Consider the following 25715-nt stretch of genomic DNA (forward strand, 5'->3'; position numbering starts at 1 on the left):
TATTGACCAAACATTTATACTAAGTATTACCTGAGACAATTCATTGACAGGTTCGTGATTAACTACCTTGCTACGAAGATACCTAAGGTTTTCTTCTCCTCTGACAGGTTTTGGAGGAGATCGTGGTCTGAAGTATGTGAGAGAGAGAGAGAGAGAGAGAGAGAGAGAGAGAGAGAGAGAGAGAGAGAGAGAGAGAGAGAGAAGCCTCCGTGCCACAGCAACAAGGGAAAAGAAACCCAATCAGGAAAGTGAATCGAAAGCCTCATATTCTGAAAGAGAGAGAGAGAGAAGAGAGAGAGAGAGAGAGAGAGAGAGAGAGAGAGAGAGAGAATGTATAATGTGAGCGTGCTGAGACAGTGTTGACACAACGGAGAAAGTCTTAATAAGCTGTGTTTTCGTGAAATGAAAAGCATAACTGACAATACCACTTTGAGGGCAATGGAAATATGCAAATATGACCTACAGGACAGCACCGGTTACAATTCAGACTTCAGAACTGACTCTTGAATGAGGTCTGGATGAAGTAGGCGATTGAGTTCTGTCGGCAGGGAGTTGGCGAAGTCACGGGCCTGTGAATAGGTAAATGAATAAGTAACTAATAAAAAAATAACGATAGATAAGTGAATTATTTATATATATTTATATATGTGTGTTGTATAACTGAATCACGAAAATATGGAACGTGATGCATATATATAAATAAAGGCAGATGTCACGAAGGAAGTGGAACAAAGGAATAGTGCTAATAGACCTTTCGACTGTAAAGGACAGCAAGTCGAAAGGCCTGGCACCACTCCGTTGCTACTCTTTCCTTCGTGCCATTTGCCTTATTATATATATATATATATATATATATATATATATATATATATATATATATATATATATATATATATATATGTATATATAAAGTAGTATCTTACCTATGGCTACAACTGTGATAATGTTTATTCTTTGGTAATTCAAACAATCTATCTTTTTGGTACAAGAGTTAAAATTAAATTATATTAATCCATTTTTCTTGCTGGAATAACTTTAACCTTCAAGAAAAACTTAAGCAAAGCTAATCATCAATCATCGTTCTTATTAATGAATAGTTACTCGGAAGTCAACACATTCTTCAGCTAGTTAAAAAAAAATCATGCAGTAAAACATGTTGTGAACACAGTTCGGCACCTTGTCGCATACCTGTCACGAACATGTTGGAAACATGGCAAATGGTTGATAATCATATTACTTATTACTTTCTCTTTGGAAGCTTGAATTTCAAGGTAATGGCCCCTTTGGTGGGCTTGTTCCATATGAGTTGGGTTCATCTTTTGAAGATAATAATAATAATAATAATATGAAGCATCGGTCAGAACTACTAATAAGTTGTCGACTTGTTGTCAACCTGTTTATGACGTGTGGTGCGATAAGTTGGCGACATGTGTTTGTGATAGTTATACTTTAGTGAGGATACACCCTAACCAACACGTAGACAAAGAATAGAATGGAATAGAATATAAAATTTAGGCAGAAAGCCAAGATCTGAAAAGGAAATTAAGAGTTAGAAGGTTTGAAAGGTGTAACAAGAGGAAAACCTCTCAGTTGCACTATGAAATTAATTTTTAGCAGAGGATGAAGGAAAGTAAGATGGAAGAGAGAGAATATGGAATGGAGGTACAGTAAAAGGGAATGAAAAGGGTTAAAGCTAGGGGTCATTGAAGGCACGCCGCAAAGAACCTTCATGAATGCCTAACAGCGCGTGAGATTCACTGACGGCGCTAGCCACCCGCCCTGCGGGGAAACGCGTAGACAAACAACTAATGAGAATGCAACCGTACCTCTTGCCGGGTGTCACGCGTCATCCGGGGCTTTGGCGAGAGCACCAGGAAGCTGAAGTCGTTTGGAGTGGTGGAACGCCATCGGAATCCTAAGGAGTCGTCTGGGGTCGGATTCCTGTGTGGGATTCGAGTCCACATATCAGTGACAGAGGAATTTGGTTTAGCGGCTCTCATATAGCCAGGAATGATGATTGATATGAAAGTGTCGACAGTGTTGTTCTCTCTCTCTCTCTCCTCTCTCTCTCTCTCTCTCTCTCTCTCTCTCTCTCTCTCTTAGCCGATAGGTAAGATGGGGTGAAAGAAGAATGAGGGCAATTAGCTAGCTAGCTAACCATGGCAGGAACAGTTGAGAAAGTTAAGTATTAGTAAGAGTAATGCAAAGTATGGTTTAGCCACGACTTTATTTAGATAAAGGTACAATTTTCTCACTGTGGCCTTAACATTAACATATTACCAAAAATGATTTTGCACTCGTTAATGCCTCCCAAATGGACGATATCCGCAGCTAGCAAGGAATAATAATATGGCTCCCGAGGTCGAAGATGCCAACGGTGGAGCCATGAAGATTACAGAAATTTTAAGTTACATCGATTTAGATTTGCTTTTGATTTAATGTTGTGCTATATTCTAATGAGGTTAGTCTGTCCTTTCTCAATTAGGGTTAGCCTGAAGAGGAGGGCAGTTCCTGGTAAGCTGCAAGGACAAGAGGCATCTCAGCGCATTACTTGATCAAGGACGTAAAATATAAAAGTAAAATAATACTGCACGTCCAAATGGCATACAAATTACCTCTGTGCTGAGAAGGGCTAATTTTCTTCCCTTGCTAAAAATACATAAGTAATTCTTGTGATAGTGATGTTATATAACTTTTGAGTGGAGTGGAAATACACACACACACATAATTTATATACAGAGAGAGAGAGAGAGAGAGAGAGAGAGAGAGAGAGAGAGAGAGAGAGAAAGAATATGAATATCTTCACCATTACCCGGTAGTGGCGAAGTTCGTCCAGAGGCTCAACATGGCCTCCCGTAGGCGAAGGTCCTTCTCTGCCGTGATGTCGGTCGGGTTATCGGAGGGCGGCTCGAAGGGCTGCAGGAGGGGACCACCCTGAAGAGGTAGAACAAGTCGTCCCCGTGGCTCACCCCTGCAAGATTTCATTTTCGGTTAGATTGCTGGGTCCAAGCGCCAGAGAGAAATAAAAAAAAAAATACTGGGGAGTTTTTGAGGTTGATTCACTCGCTTCTAGAGTAAGGTATATATATATATATATATATATATATATATATATATATATATATATATATATATATATATATATATATATATATATATATATATATAGACGCTGTATTTTCCTGAGTTGTGGGTACATGGAAGGACCAGGGATTAAGTTAATGAAGGTGTAACTGAAATAAAACTGACTTCATGCAATAGCCCGTCACAAGTGAATGCAGCTTTGAGCCAACAGATTATGTATCTTTAAAGAAAAGTAACCGGTTTTCGAGTCTGGATGAAACTAGCCAAATAAAAATGTAACGTTACGCTAGCTTGGTCAGGTTTGGTCAGCGGTGGCCATGGCTAAAATCAAGGTTATGGGCATGAAACGAGTGGTAATAAAACACCTTTTAGACCTATACTGGCAAAATCGTGCTTCTAGAAACCTGTATTAGTGATCAGTGCTCTCTTTTTGCAAGGGAGATATTCCTCAGTATTCCCTGTATGTCAGCACATAACATTTTCTTTCATGCTCCCATCGAAGAACCGGTATCCAAACGTCACGTCCCGTCACCGTCCATTCAGCCGTGCCTTGTATTCACACTATCCATCACAATCCCGAGAAACTTGCGTTATAAGCACCGTCACGTCACGTCAAAATATTCTTTCCGAGGAAACGTGTCGTGATGTGACGGTGGATGCCGTGTGCTTGGTGGTGACGTAACGTGATGGTTAGAACAAGTCCATTTGATTACATGTAAGAAGCTTTCGCGTGCTTTGACGTATATTTATGTATAGAGATTTGTGTCCGCTTATAACCCAGCGGTATTTATGTATAGAGATTTGTGTCCACTTATACACAGCGATATTTATGTATAGAGATATGTGTCCACTAATAACCCAGCGATATTTATGTAGAGAGATTCGTGTCCACTTATACCCAGCGATATTTATGCATAGAGATTCGTGTCCACTTATACCCAACGGTATTTATGTAAAGAGATTTGTGCCCACTTATACCCAGCGATATTTATGTATAGAGATTCGTGACCACTTATACCCAGCGATTTTTATGTATAGAGATTTGTGTCCACTTATAACTCAGCGATATTTACGTATAGAGATTTGTGTCCACTTATACCCAGCGATATTTACGTATAGAGATTTGTGTCCACTTATACCCAGCGACATTTAGTATAGAGATTCGTGCCCACTGATACCCAGCGAACCGTAGGAGATCTCAAGAAGATATGAAACCATAGAAAACGTAAGAAAATTGTGTACAGCACCAACTTTGAAAAAGTAATTGAGACCGTTACAGTAAGAGAAAAATTAGGAAAATACAAGTTTTACGTTCTCATGGTAAATATACAGATATACAGTACCATTGCACTGGGTATCGTGTCTCATACCCCCAGGTTTAATGTTTTGTACCCTTGGGGGTACAGGTACCCCAGGTTAAGAACCACTGAATTGTAAAGGTTATCGCTGATACCAGAACTTCACCAGTGCAGTTGCACTGTTTGGTAGACAATTTCAACTGTGGTTGACAAAGGTCTGTTTAGGTCCAAACTGCATTTGCAGAAGTTATTATTATTATTATTATTATTATTATTATTATTATTATTATTATTATTATTATTATTAGATGAAACCTGTTCACTTGGAACAAGCACACCAAAGGGGCCACTGACTTAAAATTCTTTAAGCTTCCAAAGAATGTTGGTTTCAGCCTCTCACCCCAGAGAACCCCACACTGCAGCAGTAACTGATCACGACGTTAGCCACCATACCACCGGACCAGTATGAAAATAGGACTAAGTATGATGTATGGAAAATAATATTCAAGTGGTGCTAAGTGTTTGTGACCCGAGGGGAATTGTATATGGAAATATATCTGGCCCCGTCAAGTTTCGAACCTTTGGTCTTTGGGTGTGAAGCAGTTGGCTTCTTCACTAAGCTCAGATGCTCTTATCATATATAACATTTGTGTGTGTTAAGTTATTCCCAAGGTAAAGTGACTTGGGCATTAATCATTGACTCACATCTGGATCGAACCCAGGTCTTTCAGTTGAAAGGCGAGACCGCTGCCAACCAAGCCACATAAGTCATAAAAGATGTTGGAATCTGCCCAGTTAAAGCCCTGGGTACAGTTGTACTTAGGTTCCAACTTCTTTTATGACTTGTTTGGCTTGGTTGGCAGCGGTCTCGTCTTTCATTTGCAAGACCAGGGTTCGATCCTGATGTGAGTCAGAAATTGATGTATATATGTGTATGTTTTTGTTTGTGTGTGTATATGAATCAAAGGACTGTGCCCGGTTTTTTATCATTGATGATGATCGTCTCATTAAACAAAAGAGTTATTAAGCCAAAACTTCTTGACGCTTTTTGAATATTCTGTCTTTCTGGCACTGAAGATGTAAAATAGACTACTTACAGCTGCCCGGGAGGACGGAATTGAGCACGTGACTGACAGACATCTGTCCGTGATGAACCAGTTCGTATTTGTACACAGACACGTCCTCCTGGCCGGCGTGCAGGTCAGAGAACAGGTCGTGACAGATCTTGAAGTGGCGTTCCCCCATCATCTGCCGAAGAAAAGATACTATTAATGCATGCCAGTGATTTCTCGACCTCTGCAGCTGTAACGCCACTTTCATGTACAAATAAACACACCTGTGATTGATCCTAAACCTCTCTCTCCACTCCCTTGTTAAATCTAGCAACTGGGGTAACCTATTTTTTAACCCTTTGATTTGATCCACCCACGTGCTCTGTAAGCCTACATGTCATTAACACTGGTAGATCTTTCCATTTTAAGACAACCCATAAACCGAAAGGCACGAACGAGAAGCCACGTCTCCACCAGGGCTTTCGTGACGTCGAAGCTTTGCCAGGGGTGATGATGGCGTGTCCTGAATAACTAGACATTACTGAAGTGATTCGCGGTTTTAATTCTCAGTGAACTGAGTGGCGGGACACTTACCTATCGACGTGCCGGACTAAGCAGCTACGATCCGATTCGTGGCGCATTTTGACCGCGGAAACTTGACCAGTGCTTGATGTGCGCGCAGGATTAACAGAGTACTCTGTTAATCCTCGGTGCAAACGCACAGGCCAAGAGCAAATCCCTCACTTACCTGCGTTATTCCGTCTGCGTGCTCGGAGTCTACGATAACACCTCCTAGGTAGAAGTTGTAGATCTGGTTCGTTAGCAGCCCTGGGTTGCTGTCCTCCTCTGTCAGACCAAGGCTGTAGGGGCCGTTTTCCTCAAAGTCATTCTTCAGAGCCGGTACGAGGTCTGGTCGGTTGAAGAGAGCTGTGGAGAAAATGTGTGACTAGATATTGACGACCACTTAACGAAGAATAGATTAGAATAGAATGTAGGATTCAGACCCAAAGCCAAGCGCTGGGGGTTATGAGGTCATTCAGTGCTGAAATGGAAATTGAGAGTTGAAAGGTTTGAAAGGCGTAACAGGAGGAAAACCTCAAAGCAGTTGCACTATGAATCAATTATTAGGAGAGGGTTGAGGAAAGTAGGATGGAAGAAAGAGACTATGAAAGGAGATACATCGTCAGGTTAATCTTTCTCAGAATACCGATTTCCTCCAGCACCAAACTAAGATTACTTCCATACGTCATTCAAACTAGTATAACATAAATCATCTCATTGGAATTACTACCGTACGTCTATTCAGTATCACTTCAATACGCCTTCGGGTTAGCCTTGTTCCCACAAGACTCCAAATTAATATTGCATTGGCGCATCGCATTGCTTTTTCTTCCATCCATATTCAAATTGACCTCCTTCGATACATCGAGCTGTGGAACTTCCTTACATCTTCACGTTGGTGCTGATCACACTGGCCTGAAGATTGATGTCACTTCCTACATAGTTAATATTCGAGGCATCTTCGTTCAGGGACGAGCTAGAATTACGTAAGAGCCGGTGCACGAGGAAGCCATATTATGAACTCCTATGAATCACTGATTACTCTTGTTTACAAGTTGTTTTAACCTTCTGGGGAGTTTCTGATGCTAATGCATTTTTATCTGTTTGCCTATTTATTGTTTTGTTTTTTCTTTCTTCATAAGTGGGATCTCTTCTTTCTCTATTTCCCTCTACTTCCTCTTACTTCTTCCTAATGAACATCATAATATTCTGTGGAAGCTTGAATTTCAAGTCAGTGGTCCCTGTGGTGGGCTTGTTCCATATGAATAGGGTTCATCTTCTGAATAATAATAATAATAATAATAATAATAATAATAATAATAATAATAATAATAATAATAATAATATTCTTTGGAAGCTTGGATTTCAAGTCAGTGGCCCCTGTGGTGGGCTTGTTCCATATGAATAGGGTTCATCTTCTGAATAATAATAATAATAATAATAATAATAATAATAAGAACGTTTTCCGACAGTAAGTCGAGTTGCAGCTGAATCTGTCAGTAAATGTCTGAAAAAAAGAGGAAGAGAAAAACTGACTAAAAGAAGTGATTAATATCAAACAAGAACGCGTCACGACTAATCACGTCAAGAACGCGTCACGACTAATCACGTCGTGATTAATGTAGCATACTATTAGTTGTAGAAACAAAAATCGTAATCAGCTAACGTGAATGTATCCATTTATTCAAAATAGTCACCATCGAAGCTGATTAATGAGTAAAAATAATAGTGATGGGATGAATGTTCTGCATATACATAAATACTGACTGGTGTATATATTATAAGCTGAAATTTTATAATAGAAATCGCTCTACGGTTACCTGGTTGGGTTAAGCCAAAGGTCCCCCTTTACAGAGGGCAGCCCATAGCCTCAGAGTGTTTTGAAGTATCATCAAAAGGAATAAAAGGCCGGTGTGTACCTCTGGACTCGGCCGAACCGGCTGAGACGTTATATTTATCATACGAGGTGCGCATGAGTATAAAGACAATGCATGTGAAAGTTTACATACATTTTGTGTGTCAGCTTTCACATACATTATAATTTTTGTCTTTTATACAGGTTTAACACCTCACACATTTAGGCTATGGACTGCCTTTCTGTCATTGTAATGTAATGTAATTCTATGTAGGAGTTGAAAGCTCAAGATAACATTAAGAACTGCAAGAGAATCTTCAATAGAAATAAAAAAAAATTAATAAAATCTAAGAAAAGATACAACAATGTAAAAATGTACACCGTGTGATCGTAATACAAATAATTAAAAAAAAGGGAGAGTTCTAATTACGGAGTGAAAATATCGCCCCCTCGTCAGCCGTGACCCCGGAGATTAGGTCGACCTTCTGATAGCGACCTTGTTGCATCAGGCGAACCGGATGGTCAGGCAGGTAGTCGCCGTCTACCCTGGGGGCAGCCATCAGTGGGAAGACGAACCACCTCTGGAAGTGCGGGAAAATGTTAATTAAGAAAATATGAGATGATCGTATCGATTTTATGTTATCGTGAATGTCGGGGTAATAAGGTTATGTCAGACTGGACGAATTGCCGGTAATATAATTCCACATAAGTCGACACACAGTGTCGTTATATTTTAGTAACTCATTGTTGACCTTTGGTTCATGTAAACTGAATAACTTGGGCAGTTTTAAAGATAAAGCTTCAGATTTAGGTAAAAAAAATTCTGGAATTGATTGTTTTAATGATTTTTTGTTCACAGAATGGCCTCAAGGAACCCCCTGAGACAATTTTTCACATTCTAAATTATAATGGTATAGTGTATATATATATATATATATATATATATATATATATATATATATATATATATATATATATATATATATATATATATATATTTATATATACACAGATCTGAATCATGAAAATATGGACATTGATGAATATATAAATAAGATATAAAATCCCCAAAAGAAAGAGAAACAATGGAATACTGCAAGGCCTTTCGACTTCTTGTCCTTTACTTAGCAGACTGAAGAAGTATGAAAATAAGTTTTACTACAAAGAAAGCTTGTAATCTCCATCTGTCATTTATACGAGCGTTCTTTGTAAACTTATTTTTATATTTCTTCAGTCTGCTAAATAAAGGACAGGAAGTCGAAAAGACTTGCAGTACTCTATTGTTTCTCTTTCATTTGTGGATTTTGCCCATACACACACACACACACACACACACACACACACACCATATATATATATATATATATATATATATATATATATATATATATATATATATATATATATATATATATAGAAATAATCAACACACAATCCGGTGTGCAACAGAAATAAATTTCTGACTCAGAGCGGGATCGAACCCAGGTCTTTCAATTGAAAGGCAAGGGCGCTGCCCACTAGGCCATACAAGTCATTGGTGTGAGCTAGAAATTCATATTATATATATATATATATATATATATATATATATTTATATATGAGCATATATGCAGTGTAAATTCACATCAGGTCATTTATAATACATATTTTTGTCACGGTTCCGTGAGGAACCACTGATTATGATCTGCGGAACCCCAGTTGGAAAAATCTGGAATACACCGTAGAAGCAAAACACTGGACTCTGACTACCCTGGAAACCACACCTGAAGATTCTCTCTTGACACTGTACAAGAAAAAGACGAACTTACCGTCAGCTCTTGCACAGCCACCCCGATCTGATTCGCCTCGACGGACTGCAGGCACTCCAGGAAAGCTCGACTCCCTCCATCTATGCCGCATCCCACGAGCTCTCCAACTTCTTTGGCGTATACGGCATGCTCGTTCTGGATCGCCCAGGGGCAGAAGGTGTTCCCAGACTGCGTGATAGCCCTGTTGAACAGTCCTGCGGAAGGTGAGATTCCTATAGATAAATATGACACGAGATCCGCTGTTTTGAATGAGGGAAATTTGGAAAGGAAGTTAGGTCTCGAATTCAGTATCTGGATCAGTGCAGTAGAGCGGAAACAACTCTGAGCTTAAGATTCAGTCCTGTGTGTATTTTGATTGTCATTGTTTGACAGTTTTGAGGCGAAAATGACTTATGATAAATTGAATGAATAAAAATATGCATTTGTGACACATTTTTAGGACATAATGAGAAATCTCTAGGTTCAGGATACCTCAAGTTGTTATACGTGCAATATCCTTTCAGTGATTTCAACCGGATCTGTGAAAATCCCATTCAGATGGGATCAGATTCACTCATTAAGACACATTCGGAGGATGGTGGGAAGGTAACACTCACTATAGGATATAATTACATCGGCTTGAAGTTGAAATTATTAATTTTATTTGAGATTTCAAAAATTCACGAGGCTTGAGGATGATTTTAAATTTAGACGCCAGCGCAAAATTCTGTCATTGAGAATGTATCGTAAATCTATTTAGGAACTGAGAGATTGAGATAAAACTAGAATTTCGAGATAATCTAGGGTGGAAATTCGAGGTAACGAATGAATTGTAGAGAAGATGCAACAATATTTTTAAGTGTGTTATAGCTGCATTAGATGAGATCAGTTGTTCATTGGGGTTTTAATAGAGAAAGGAAGAGATACTGAAAATTTTAAATATAGATTGAAATTGAATGATAGAAAAATGTGTGAATAAAACAATATAACAATATTTTCAGTATGTTTTTGGTGCATTAGATGAGATTAGTTATTCGTTTGGTTTGAATCAACCGAGAGAGGAAGTAATATTAAAACTCTCAAGCAAAAAAATAAAATGGAATAATATGAGTTATACCTAATCATTTCAATCCACATTATATTCTTAAGTATAAATTAAAATAAAATAATACAAATTTTAGTATGTGCATTAGATGAGATTGGTTGCTCATTTGGTTTTAAGAAATATTAAAACTCTCAAGCAAAAAAATCAAATGGAATAAAATGAGTTATACTAATCATTTCAGTTCACACGAACATTCTTAAGCATAAATTCAAATAAAATAACACAGAATCTATTTAATTATTTCATTTCACCTTTGGCTTTCGGAGTCACCATCTGGAAGTGGACGGAGGCTGCGCCAGCGCTCTCGCCGAAGATGGTGACCTTTTCAGGGTCGCCTCCGAAGTTCCTGATGTTCCTTTGCACCCAGCGGAGGGCCATCGTCTGGTCCTTTAGCCCGAAGTTCCCGGGGATCACGGAGTCCTCCGTAGATAGGAACCCTGGGAGTGTCACACTGTTTAATTTTTTATATTCACAAATATTAAGCCAAAGATATCGCTTGATATCCAGTTCACTGGACCTTCGTCACCGGTGGGGTTCAGAAACCCGCTGTCTGGTTTAAAACAACGATGTACAGTGACTTGGACCACTGAGCCATCATATATTTTTATATATATATATATATATATATATATATATATATATATATATATATATATATATATATATATATATATTAATCGACTGACAATTTCAGTTCACTGGTGATTAGGATGAAGGTAGTCATGTGTGTGTATATATATATATATATATATATATATATATATATATATATATATATATATATATATATATATATATATATATATATATATCAACAAACTGGGTTGGTTTTTGGGACCGTGGTTTGCATTGGAAAGTTTTAAATTTTTGTCCTTGGGAGTTTTACATAATGAATTTTAAAATAAGGAATTCTATGATGAGCCTTTGCTCAGTTGCACATTCCTGTATGACATTTGTAATCTTCATTGCTGTAGCAAATTCTAGTATTTTATAAGTGCTTTTAATTAGGCTAAGAGTTGCCTGTCAGTTTTCTGTAAAAGAAAAATATTGTGTCGGATTTTTCTGTCCGCCTTCAGAATTTAAAAACTGCTGAGGCTGGAGGGCTGCAAATTGGTATGTTGATCATCCACCCTCCAATCATCAAACATACCAAATTGCAGCCCTGTAGCCTCAGTAGTTTTGATTTGATTTAAGGTTAAAATTAGCCATAATCTTGTTGACCTTACCTATGTTGACCTTAACTAATAATCCTATGTTGTCCTTAAGAATCCTATGTTGACCTTATCTAAGAATCCTATGTTGATGTTACCTAAGAATCCTATCTTGACCTTACCTAAGCATCGTATGTTGACCTTACCTAAGAACCCTATGTTGACCTTACCTAAGAATCCTATTTTGACCTTCCTTAAGAATCCTATGTTGGCCTTACCTAGTAATCCTATGTTGGCCTTACCTAGTAATCCTATGTTGTCCTTAAGAATCCTGTGTTGACCTTATCTGAGAATCCTATGTTGACCTTATCTGAGAATCCTATGTTGACCTTACCTAAGAATCCTGTGTTGTCCCTCAGAATCCTATGTTGACCTTACCCAAGAATCCTATGTTGACCTTACCTAAGAATCTTGTGTTGACCTCACCTACTTAGAATACTATGTTGACCTTACCTAAGAATCCTATGTCGACCTTACCTAAGAATCCCAGCCTGTATTGTATGACCACGAGGACGATGTCTTTGTTGAGCATTACGTGAGGCAGGTATTCTTCTGCGCCTCCGGCGAAGAATCCACCGCCGTGGATGAACACCATGACTGGGAGGCCGTTTTTGTCAGGCGTCGTGGCGTCCTGGAACGAGGTCCATCGTGTTAGTGAACGATGATGGTAATGATCTCTTCAATATATGTGTGTGACATGTGAATATGTGTGTGTGTGTATATAGAGATACACTGTTATGTATGTATGTACGTATGTATGTACAGTAGCAGCTCAACTTACTGACCGGATGCCTTGTGTGCATCCGGCTTTGTGATAAGCAACGAGGTCTGTTATATAACAAAATCCCTATCAGCATCCTGTCACAAAGATCTTTTGTCAGTCACTAGTGGTAATGCTGATCTCACTTTATATATATGTATATATATATATATATGTATGTATGTATGTATATATGTGTGTGTGTGTGTATAGAATAGCCCCTTAGCTTACCAGACGCTCTGGGTAGTGTCTGGCTCGATAAGTATAAGAAAGTCCGCTTAGTAACCAAGACTCTATTAGCCTATAACCTAGATTTGAATATGTTTTGGATCTTTCAGTTCTACATACAGTAGGTAGTTCCTAACCTCAAGTAACCTGTACTATGTACTCAACATTCAACATTCAGTTCAAGAGATTTATCTTAAAAATGTACCACATCGACAGTTCTGCTATAAAATTGAAAACTGCTGCATCTGCAAAATTTTCGAAATTGAGATATGCCATCTATTGGGCTCGTGAAACACTAATACACAAATTACTGCAGTTTCAGAATGATTCTTCAGTGCTTTATTTAGGGGTCCCATCTGCAGTATCTGCGAAATCAGCAGTAAATCAAGGGAGTATCTACCATTGTTCTCAGTTTTGTATTTTTGCAGAGTCTGCAGTCTTTCATTTTAGGGCAGAATGGTAGCATATTAAGTACAGAAGTCCGTGCAGGAAGACAATGTGAATAGTCTTCAGCTTTATATAATTCAAGAGATTTATTTAAAAAATATGTCACATTAAAAATGGCAGTTTGAAAAAAAAAATTAGCAAAGAAATCCCGATGAGGAATTTAACTTGCGATCCGATAACAAGAAAATATAAATAGTCTTTAGCTTTATGTAACTCAACTTTATATAATTTAACTACCGGTCCGACAAACAGAAAATGTTAATAATCTGTAGCTTTATAAACCTCAACTTTATATAATTTAATTACCGATCCGACAAACAGAAAATGGTAATATTCTTGTTTTACATAATTCAACTTTATATAATTTAAAACTTTATATAATTTAACTACCGATCCGTCAAACAGAAAGTGTAGATAATCTTTATCTTTATCTAACTCAACTTTATATAATTTAGAACTTTATATAATTTAACTACTGCTCCGACAAAAAAGAAAATATAAGTAATCCTTGAGCTTCGTTCATCATCTCACCCTGGGCGAAAAAACGTTCAAGTACAGGCAGTCCTCGCTCCCGTCCAGCTCCTCCGGAGACGTTTTTATGCCCGCCATGACCTTGCCGAAACGCACCTGAAGGCACAGTGGGGGCATCATGGAGCCGTCCCTGACCCCTGTCCATTTCTCGGGTTCTATTGGATCCTGAAACGATAATTAGAACGAGTGAAATGCTATTAATATTCTGTTCTCAACCGCATACATCCTGTAGGGGGGTAGTGCCGCCTGTGCATCTCATCCGGAGCACTGTAGGCATTACTTAAGGTTCTTTGCAGCGTCCCTTGGGCCCTTAGCTGCAACCCCTCTCATTCCTTTTACTGTACCTCCTTTCATATTCTCTTCTGTCTTACTTTCCACCCTCTCCTAACAATTGATTCATAGTGCGACTGCTTTTGAGGTTTTCCTGAACCTTTTACTGTCAATTTCCGTTTCAGCGCTGAATGACCCCATAGGTCCCAGTGCTTGGCCCTTGGCCAAAATTCGATATTCCATTCCATTCCATCATGAATAATTATTACATTAACTTTAAGAAGATATAAATAGATGATACTATGTAACTATATACACAATGCTCACTAATATTCGTATGATTCTGATCAATAAGTTAAGTATACCTTAGTTTTACCAGACCACTGAGCTGATTAACAGCTCTCCTATGGCTGGCCCGAAAGATTAGACTTATTTTACGTGGCTAAGAACCAATTGGTTACTTTAGCAACGGGACCTACAGCTTATTGTGGAATCCGAACCACATTATAGCGAGAAATGAATTTCTATCACCAGAAATTAATTCCTCTAACTCTTCATCAGCCGGCTGCGGGAATTGAACTCCGGCCCATCGAATGACAGTCTGAAGCTCAACCGACTCGGCCAACAAAGGGCTATTCTGATCAATAAGACGAAGTATAGCACAGAGAAAGAAAAGTGGATAAACAACAAAAAAACAATAAAATAAAGTTAAACATTAGTTTTGAGAGTTCTTTGATGCTTTCTTTGTTCAGTTAGTTGCAACTGGAACCTCAGAAATTCAAGCGGGGATGCAATGCATTGCTACTCTAATGCAATTCTCCTTGTGTTTTGATAATTTACTTAAATTTTTATTCATTTATTTGTTAATTTGTTAATTTATCGGTTTTTTTTAGTAACTAATCTCTTTCTGTATTTCCCATTACCTTCTGTTACTTCTTTCGAGTGAACTCCATATTCTTTGGAAGCTTGAATAATAATAATAATAATAATAATAATATTCTTTGGAAGCTTGAATTTCAAGTCAGTGGCCCCTTGGTGGGCTTGTTCCATATGAATAGGCTCATCTACAGAATAATATAATAATAATAATAATAATAATAATAATAATAATAATAATAATAATAATAATAATAATATATTCTTTGGAGCTTGAATTTCAAGTCAGTGGCCCCTTTGGTGGGCTTGTTCCATATGAATAGGGCTCATCTACAGAATAATAATAATAATAATAATAATAATAATAATAATAATAATAATAATAATAATAATAATAATTTAGTCATTGGCCCTTTGGTGGGCTTGTTATATGAACAGGGTTCATCATCTGAATAATAATAATAATAATAATAATAATAATAATAATTTCTAATAATAATACAATTTCAAGTCAATGGCTTTGGTGGGCTTGTTCCATAGGGTTCATCTTCTGATAATAATAATAATAATAATAATAATAATAATAATAATAATAATAATAATTTCAAGTCATAGTTTCATCTAATAATAATAATAATAATAATAATAATAATTTCAAGTCAGTGGCCCCTGTGGTGGGCTTGTTCCATAGGTTTCATCTAATAATAATAATAATAATAATAATAATAATAATAATAATAATTAATAATAATAATTTCAAGTCAATGGCCCCTTTGGTGGGGTTGTTCCATAGGGTTCATCTACTGATTAATAATAATAATAATAATAATAATAATAATAATAATAATAGTAATAATTACCTGAAACCTCAGTTTTCCTACAGGAGGCGAGGCATAGGGAAGACCGTAGTAGGAATAAAAGAAGTTGCCGTTGACCGCCTTTTCAACGACGCCCGAGACCTTCCCTTCTTCAGTAGTGATCACAGGGGCGCCTTCGGCCTTGGCAAAGGCTAGGCATGAGCCGATAACCCCGATGAGTAGTGTAATCTTCATCCTGGAAAGATGACAGGAGTTAAGTTTGGAATGGAATTATTTATATGATTATGTGTATATATTATATATATGTATATATATATATATATATATATATATATATATATATATATATATATATATATGTATATATACTGTATATGTGGTGTGTGACAGCTAAATATAATTATAACAGTATTTCTTCCCTGACATAATTTTAACTGACCTTAACTCGCATTTTATACTGATTATTACAATCAAGGAACATGAATATCTTTGTATGATTCATGTATGGATATATTTGTATATATATATATATGTGTGTGTGTGTGTGTGTAACTTATGAGTTCTTTTCCCATGAGTTTGTCAAATTTTCCAGTTCCCCGGGAAATCTGAATTTTGATGAGACATGTAAAAATTTGTAGCAGCGGGGTACACACTCTCTCTCTCTCTCTCTCTCTCTCTCTCTCTCTCTCTCTCTCTCTCTCTCTCTCTCTCTAGTATCAACAGCGCGAACAACCGGAGTGGAATATGACACTGAGTATAATCCTTCTGCTTAGCGACTTCGCGTGGCGAATTCGCATAAATTCTCTGACGGATGGACAAAAAAATTACGTTCGCCCACGCCAGCACTCACGCTCCGATGACTGCGCAGAATCGAACCTAAGCTGACGTCGCTAGCTGACGTAGACAGACGATCGCGTCAGCAGGTCAGCTCCCGAGAGGAAAAAGGTCTTTGATAAACGTACTTGCTAATTGAACGGAGGTGGGTTTTGAAAGTAGAAAGGTGTGGCAGGAGGAAAACTTCTAAGCAGTTGCACTATGAGATTGCTAGAAGAGGGTGGACAGCAAAATGGAAGAAAGATAATATGATTGGACTTACAGTAAAAGAAATGAAAGGGGTTGCAGCTATGGCCCGAAGGGACGCTGTGACGTCACGGTAGATTCTGAATAACCAATCTGTATCTGTCAGCTATCAGGGTCCTGAGGCACCCCAGATCATTTGCTCGACTTTCGCCAGATAGACATTTCATGGAAATTGCTTACATAAGAGTCGCGATAAACCTTTCAGTTCGGGCCTAGTGAAAGTGTAGATGATTCAGGGACTCGTGGGTTATCTAACTGACCCAGTTTTGGTCAAGTGTTAATCGACATACTTGAGATATAGCCTAGGCCTGGCCAGTTTAGGCGTAGCGAAAGGTACCTGAAGATGAGTGGCTCCGCACTGTAGGCATTACTTTTAAGGTTCTTTGCGGCGTACCTTCCTTAGGCCCCTAGCTTCAGCCTCTTTCATTCCTTTTACTGTACCTCCGTTCATATTCTCTTTCTTCCACCTTACTTTCCTCAACCCTCTCCTAACAATTGGTTTCATAGTGCAACTGTTTTGAGGTTTTTCCACATGTTGCACCTTTCAGACCTTTTTACTGTCAATTTCCGTTTCAGCGCTGAATGACCTCATAGGTCCCAGCGCTTGGCCTGTGGCCTAAATTCTATATTCAGTTCAATTCAGTTCAATTCATTCATTGCACCTTTTAGTTTATATTGACCCATACCTCATAAAAGTGTTCAGTTTGTGAGGACGGAAAGAGGGTGAACCCAGTCCTTGATCCTCCGTACATCTCATTACTGAGTCTTCGTCCTTCCTGCTAAGCTCTGTCATTCTCTCACGACTTCTATTTTCCCCTCGGTCCTGTAACTTCTGCTTTGCCAGCTTTTCCTACTTTCGCAAGTCTCTGATAGTTCACATGTTTTTTTGACATCTAATTCATAGATCAAGGTTAAGAAACACCACATTTTATCAGAGAATCCTAAAAGAAACACTACAATTTCCATAGCTGAATTGAACTGAATATAGAATTTAGGACAAATGCCAAGCGCTGGATGACCTATGAGATCATTCAGCGCTGAAACGGAAATTGACAGTAAAAAGGTTTGAAAGGTGTAACAGGAGGAAAACCTCAAAGCAGTTGCACTATGAAACAATCTTTAAGAGATGGTTAAGGAAAGTACGATGGAAGAAAGGAAATATGAACGGAGGTACAGTAAAGGAATGAAAGGGGTTGCAGCTAGGGGCCGAAGCCACGCTGCCAAGAACCTTAAGGAATGCCTACAGTGCACCACAAGAGGTGCACTAACGGCTCTAACCCTCCACGGGGAATCTAATTCATAGATAGTAGGATAAGGAATACTACAACTTCCATAGCTGAAAGAAGAATACACGGTCATTATTGGCCGTGCAAAACTCAGAGGCTTTTCTGCACGAGTCCTGGGTTTATTTAAGACCCCACCCCACCCCCACTTCCTCAGGGATGTATAGAAAGGCGTAAGACGATTTGCATCGCAAGGAAACACGTGCAAAAAAAATAGCTACTAAAGTGTTCACGTAATTTCCCGCCCCTTCCCACATTGTGTGAGGCTGCACGATACGGATTACCGCAAGGAGGGAAGTGGCGTGCGTTCTATTTTGAGGGCGTTATGACGTGTCGCAGTTTATGCGCTGTGCTACAGGGCGCTCCGTATTATCACGTAATTGGAAAATTCAGGATGTAATTCAGACGGGGTTGAGATAAAAGAACATGAATTTGCCGTGAGTATGTTTACGGGTGTCTTTCTGTGTTATTGTGTCGTTAAGGAATATTTACCGTAACGGATGTGGGATGCAAGGATATTTGCATTGCATGCATGCATGCATGCGTGTTTGAAAGGAGATGCCTTATAATTCTGTCAGTACATGTTAAAGTTTTCTGTCTATCTATCTATCTATCTATTTATCTATACTGTAAAAATGTCTATCCCCGTTGAAAACATTTGTGCGTCTGGATACATTGTATGTTGGAAAGATGCTTTATCATTTTCTGTCGTTAATGTTAAAATCTCTCTCTCTCTCTCTCTCTCTCTCTCTCTCTCTCTCTCTCTACATAATATATAGGTCTATATATAATGCATATATATACACACAACAGGTAGTGACTAAGAATATATATATAAATATATATATATATATATATATATATATATATATATATATATATATATATATATATATATTGGATCATGTCCATTCAAAGACTTCACAATTTGGATCTGCTAGCATGAATTTCCTTCCTAAAGCACCCTCTTTGTTTTATATATATATATATATATATATATATATATATATATATATATATATATATATATATATATATATATATATATATATATATATATATAGCTATATATATATATATAGGAAGTCGTTGCTCTAGGAAGAAAATTATGTAAAGCTCCCTCTCCGTATATGCTATAGCTTCATTCATGCCAGCAGATCTCTGAACAGACATAATCCAGCTCTCTGTCGCTACAGCTTAGCATTTTATGAAGGCATATGCATCACAGGTCTTACTTCTCTAAGCAGGATGTCCAGGGTCATTGAATCGAGGGGGTTTTGGGGTGGGGGGGAAGGGGGCTGCAAGGCATTGCATTTTGGGAATTAGCAAAAGAATTTTCCCCTCGAGTCGAAGCTGAAATTAAAATCAGCTCTTTGAGGTTTTGGGAAACTTCTGTTCCTTTCTAGAGAGTGAGAGAGAGAGTGAGAGAGAGAGAGAGAGAGAGAGTAATAAACACAGAGAAATGCACCAGGTACAATTTATGTGAAGATAAGCGTTTGGCGTTAAGTGTTTCTCTCTCTCTCTCTCTCTCTCTCTCTCTCTCTCTCTCTCTCTCTCTCTCTAGGAAAAACTGCCCATTAAAGGTTTACCTTGGGCAGAATGGGCCATTTCAGATTCTCTCACTGGCATCCATCGAGTGTTTATTGCCACTGACTGTTCTGATAAAATTCACCAAAATTCCTTTAATTGTTCTCTGTCTTTACACAATTATTTCTTTTATGAATTCAGACCCTTCCATTTTCACTTCCTTCATCCTGTTTAGCCAATACTTTCCCTGTCTTCCTCTCTGTCTTCCTCCCAAGACTTTCCAATTACACACTCGTTCCATCATCCTATTGTCTTCCGTTCTCTCCACGAGACCAAACCACCCGAAAGAAGCTGATCCATCTTTACACACATTCTAACCTTTTTATCATATTTTGGTAGTATCCCTATATTCCTAGTTCTTTAAATCCCTTATAATTAGTTATTTCCACCCTTGCTTCCCTAATTAATTATTCTCTTCCAACCTCATTCTAACAATCGTATATCTATCTAATTAGTGATTCACCCCGTCTCTCAGCCCCCGCAGAACCCATTTCGTTTACTTGCTGTACCTCCACTAATTAATTTTTCTCCTGTCACACACATTTTCAACAAATATCCAACCACTCTATGCCATTCTTGCTCATTGGTCCCCGTCTTACTTTCCACCCAATCTTAACAACTGATTCATAGTGCAGCTGCGAGGCTTTCCTCCTGTTACACCTTTCAAACTTTTGCTGTCATTTTCCGTTTCAGCGCATAGTGTCTTCATTGACCTCAGTGCTTGTTCTTCGGTCTAGATTTTGTATTCAGTTCAATTCAGTTCTGCTCATTGGCATCAACGAACACTGAATCATCCACAAGCATATATTTGTGTGTGTGTGTGTGTGTGTGTGTGTGTGTGTGTGTGTGTGTGTGTGTGTGTGTACTGGTATGAATGAGTGTTCGAGTCTGTGTAAGATATGATGAGCAAAGAAGAGTAAATGCACTGTGACTTGGACGTAATGTTACATTAATCTTATTCAGGGTAACAGCAGCTAGTTTTTTCCCCTTTAGAGCACAAAACTATTATCGTAGAATTGAAGAGCAAACTTTCTCAGAATTAGATACCAATAATTATTGCGAAAGGTAATCGCTCAAACAAACATACATGATAAAAAAATGGATTAAGTATCTACCGAACCTTAATGAATATGCAAACCTTTGCTACACATATCTGAGTACACATTCGAACATGGTAACTAAAATCCACTACATTTGGAATACCTGTGAAAAGAGTCCGCGGAACAACTTAATGTTTGAAATGAATGGTCATGTGGTCACCACCATGAGTTGGGGGGCCACTTAAAAATGACAGAACTGCACAAATGCTCCTTTCAGATTCACAGCAAAATTGTAACTGAAGGGAGAGAATGATGAGAGCTGCCAGATAAGCTCCATAAAGAGTGTTTTATCGAAGAGTGAAGTCTGTGAAATCATTTAAGTCTTATCAGGAATCAGTTGCTTATTGGACTGGGTATAGAGTCTCACTCTAGATCATTTTGCCTATTGGACTGGGTAGAGTCCCACTCTAGAGCAGTGTGCCTATTGGACTGATAGAGTCTCTAGAGCAGTGTGCCTGTTGGACTGGGTAGAGTCCCATTCTAGACCAGTGTGCCCATTGGACTAAGTTGTCTCACTCTAGACCAGTATGGCTATTGGACTGAGTAGTCTCACTCTAGACCAGTGTGGCTATTGGACTGAGTAGAGTCTCACTCTAGACCAGTGTGTCTACGGGATTGAGTGGTCTTACTGTAGACCAGTGTGCCTATTGGACTGAGTAGTCTCACTGTAGACCAGTGTGTCTATTGGACTGAGTAGAATCTCACTCTAGACCAGTGTGTCTACTGGACTGAGTAGTCTCACTCTAGACCAATAGTTGAATACCACTGCTCTGGACTAATCAGTAAACGTCTCCAGGTGATCTTAACGTAAGTTTCAGGACGAACAATCCACTTCCTGGTTCGTAAGATTGTTTTGATTAGCCATATATGTGTAAGGTGGCTTCTAGAAAAGATGATAAAGAGGATAAGATTACTATTATGTAATGGTGACTTTACAGAGGTGTCTTAGCCAAGTTTTTCTCATGAATTTTTGCAGCAGTTCTCTTCAAGTGAGTAGATTTTGAAGTTGCTGGATTCAGCTCACTGTAAAAAAATTTATTTGAGGAATAAATCTGCAAAATCCAGTTCGGTCTATAGTGGGTTAGTGCTACTAAGAAAAATGTTCATTTGAATCTCTCTCTCTCTCTCTCTCTCTCTCTCTCTCTCTCTCTCTCTCTCTCTCTCTCTCTCTCTCTCTCTCTCTCTCTGTCTTTTGAGGACGGAATTTGCAAGATCCAATTTCGGTTTCGGCGCTAAGGAGCCTATAGTGGGTTAGTGCTACTAAGAAAACTGTTCATTCAAACTCTCTCTCTCTCTCTCTCTCTCTCTCTCTCTCTCTCTCTCTCTCTCTCTCTCTCTCTCTCTCTCTTCTTGAGGACAGAATTTGCAAGATCAATTTCGGTTTCGGCGCTAAGGAGCCTAATGTGTAGAGCCATTCTGAAAAATGTTCACTTGAATCTCTCTCTCTCTCTCTCTCTCTCTCTCTCTCTCTCTCTCTCTCTCTCTCTCTCTCTCTCTCTCTCTCTCATGAAACGTCAATTTCCACCAAGTGACAGGACATGACACTGCTTTGTCATCACGTGACTCGCCTTTGTCGGCACACGTTGCCAAACCACATCAAGTCCCATGGAATTTTTCATTTAATTTCCTCATTCAAACTTTTAGCTTCGTCACCACACGAATAAAAGCGGAGGCAGGATTCCACGTGGGATTCAAAGTCTGCAAGTGATAGGTCAGCACAGGTCTGTGAGGTCAAGAGCGTTACCACCCCCGTTGGGGGGTGGTGTCTTCAGTGCACCTCATGCGTTGCACTGTAGGCGTTACTTTAGTTCTTTGCAGCGTGTCTTCGGCCCCTAGCTGCAACCCCTTTCGTTCATTTTACTGTACCTCCTTTCACATTCTCTTTCTTCCATCTTACTTTCCTTAACCCCCTCCTAACGATTGATTCATGGTGCAACTGCTTTGAGGTTTTCCTCCTGTTACACCTTTCAGAACTTTGAATCTCAATTTCTCTTTCAGCGCTAAATGACCTCATAGGTCCCAGTGCTTGGCCTTTGGCCTAATTTCTATATTCAGTTCAAGAGTGTTGCCACTTTTGGAAATATGGTCGTTATTCTAGGAAACGTGCAGAATGGAGCAGTTGTGGAGATTATTTTATCAATATTTTTCTGATAGATTAATCTGCCTCATTTTTAACAGGAATGTTTGTCAACACTTACTGTCAACTTTTAGAACTGGGACTTGGTTGACCATTTTTATTCTTTGAAACTTTCGAAATGGAGAAGAACTTGGTGGCGATTATTTTGTCATTAATTTTCTGATGGTTTAAACTAGCTCATTCTCAAGAGGAATGTTTGTCAACACTTGAAACTGTAGCTTCCTGTACCTGTATTTTTTTTTTCACGAACAGTTGCCAAGGTAGAATCATGCTGTCATTTTCTTGGTTGTCTTGTTACCATAAAAAATTTTTTGGAATGTTTATGTAAAGGCTGATGCATTCTTAGCTGTTATAGGATCTGTTACAGGGTCAGTGTACCTTGTTGTTACAGGGTCAGTGTACCTTGCTGTTACAGGGTCAGTGTACCTTGCTGTTACCTTGCTGTTACAGGGTCAGTGTACCTTGTTGTTTACAGGGTCAGTGTACCTTGCTGTTACAGGATCAGTGTACCTTGCTGTTACAGGGTCAGTTTTGCTGTTACAGGGTCAGTGTACCTTGCTGTTACAGGATCAGTGTACCTTGTTGTTACAGGGTCATGCCTTGCTGTTACAGGATCAGTGACTTGTTACAGGGTCAGTGTACCTTGCTGTTACAGGGTCAGTGTACCTTGTTGTTACAGGGTCAGTGTACCTTGCTGTTACAGGATCAGTGTATTTTGCTGTTACAGGGTCAGTGTACCTTGCTGTTACAGGATCAGTGTACCTTGCTGTTACAGGGTCAGTGTACCTTGCTGTTACAGGATCAGTGTACCTTGCTGTTACAGGATCAGTGTACCTTGTTGTTACAGGGTCAGTGTACCTTGCTGTTACAGGATCAGTGTACCTTGCTGTTACAGGGTCAGTGTACCTTGCTGTTACAGGGTCAGTGTACCTTGTTGTTGGGGTCAGTGTACCTTGCTGTTACAGGGTCAGTGTACCTTGTTGTTACAGGGTCAGTGTACCTTGCTGTTACAGGGTCAGTACCTTGCTGTTACAGGGTCAGTGTACCTTGTTGTTACAGGGTCAGTGTACCTTGTTGTTACAGGGTCAGTGTACCTTGCTGTTACAGGGTCAGTGTACCTTGCTGTTACAGGTCAGTGTACCTTGCTGTTACAGGGTCAGTGTACCTTGCTGTTACAGGGTCAGTGTACCTTGCTGTTACAGGTCAGTGTTTGCTGTTACAGGGTCAGTGTACCTTGTTGTTACAGGGTCAGTGTACCTTGCTGTTACAGGGTCAGTGTACCTTGCTGTTACAGGGTCAGTGTACCTTGTTGTTACAGGGTCAGTGTACCTTGCTGTTACAGGGTCAGTGTACCTTGTTGTTACAGGGTCAGTGTACCTTGCTGTTACAGGGTCAGTGTACCTTGCTGTTACAGGGTCAGTGTACCTTGCTGTTACAGGGTCAGTGTGCCTTGCTGTTACAGGGTCAGTGTACCTTGCTGTTACAGGGTCACCTTGTTGTTACAGGGTCAGTGTACCTTGCTGTTACAGGGTCAGTGTACCTTGCTGTTACAGGGTCAGTGTACCTTGTTGTTACAGGGTCAGTGTACCTTTGTTACAGGGTCAGTGTACCTTGCTGTTACAGGGTCAGTGTACCTTGTTGTTACAGGGTCAGTGTACCTTGCTGTTACAGGGTCAGTGTACCTTGTTGTTACAGGGTCAGTGTACCTTGCTGTTACAGGATCAGTGTACCTTGCTGTTACAGGGTCAGTGTACCTTGCTGTTACAGGGTCAGTGTACCTTGTTGTTACAGGGTCAGTGTACCTTGCTGTTACAGGGTCAGTGTACCTATCAATCCATCTATCAATCAGTGGTTCTCAACCTTTTTTGGCCCATGCACCCTTTCACCAAATGTCAGAATGTCATTCGCCACCCTTTCCAAAATTGTCTGCCTCAAAAGGTGCATTTTCTAAATAATATGCATAAAATACTAAAAATCCTTGGTCACAATTTCATCGCCCCCTTTCCAAAATTGTCTGCATTCCAAATAATATGTAAAATCCTAAAATCAATTTCATCGCCCCCTTTCCAAAATTGTCTGCCTCAAAGGTGCACTCCAAATAATATGCATAAAATCCTAAAAATTCTTGGTCACAATTCCCCTCCGCCCCTGAAAACCTGAACTTCTCTCCTAGGGGGGAATTCCCCCCTGGTTGAGAACCACTGGCCTGTCTAGAGTACCCATCGATAAATAAAAAAAAACACTGATTTGTACAAAAACGTATGAAGTTCTAGAAAGAGCATAACCACATTATGGTATCTCTCTTTTCATCTCTAGAAAGAATATAACTACAGTATGGACTCCATCTCTCCATACGTCTCGCGACACCAATACTTGTTTATGTTTTTCTTAGAATTGGGAGAAAAACGTCGAGTAGGAAGAGATATGGGACGAGGAGAGACGACACATTCCCGTGCTATTTGAGATAAGTTACATAATGCCTATAATCAGTCTCTCTCTCTCACCTCATTCGCGCGATCGTAAGTCGGGCACTCCGTGAAGTGTTATTCTTAGTTAGAATTGATTCTGTGTTGCGTAAGTGCTTATAATATGTATGCTCTCATATATATATATATATATATATATATATATATATATATATATAT

The 25715-nt window shown here is 39.0% G+C and overlaps 1 protein-coding gene across 1 annotated transcript in view; it reads right to left on the reverse strand.

Annotated features, from left to right (window-relative positions):
• Nucleotides 1-327: 327 nt before the first annotated feature.
• LOC136855519 (venom carboxylesterase-6-like) overlaps nt 328-25715 on the reverse strand; it is a 47646-nt gene continuing 22258 nt past the window's right edge. The window contains 12 exon segments of the mRNA XM_067132634.1: nt 328-569; nt 1827-1941; nt 2813-2936; nt 2939-2971; nt 5480-5630; nt 6183-6361; nt 8281-8431; nt 9659-9852; nt 10994-11179; nt 12431-12584; nt 13920-14084; nt 15926-16118. Coding sequence (XP_066988735.1) covers nt 477-569; nt 1827-1941; nt 2813-2936; nt 2939-2971; nt 5480-5630; nt 6183-6361; nt 8281-8431; nt 9659-9852; nt 10994-11179; nt 12431-12584; nt 13920-14084; nt 15926-16118 — 1738 coding nt within the window. The 3' untranslated portion in view covers nt 328-476.

Source organism: Macrobrachium rosenbergii, chromosome 31, assembly GCF_040412425.1.
Source record: "Macrobrachium rosenbergii isolate ZJJX-2024 chromosome 31, ASM4041242v1, whole genome shotgun sequence".
Lineage (NCBI taxonomy): Eukaryota > Metazoa > Arthropoda > Malacostraca > Decapoda > Palaemonidae > Macrobrachium > Macrobrachium rosenbergii.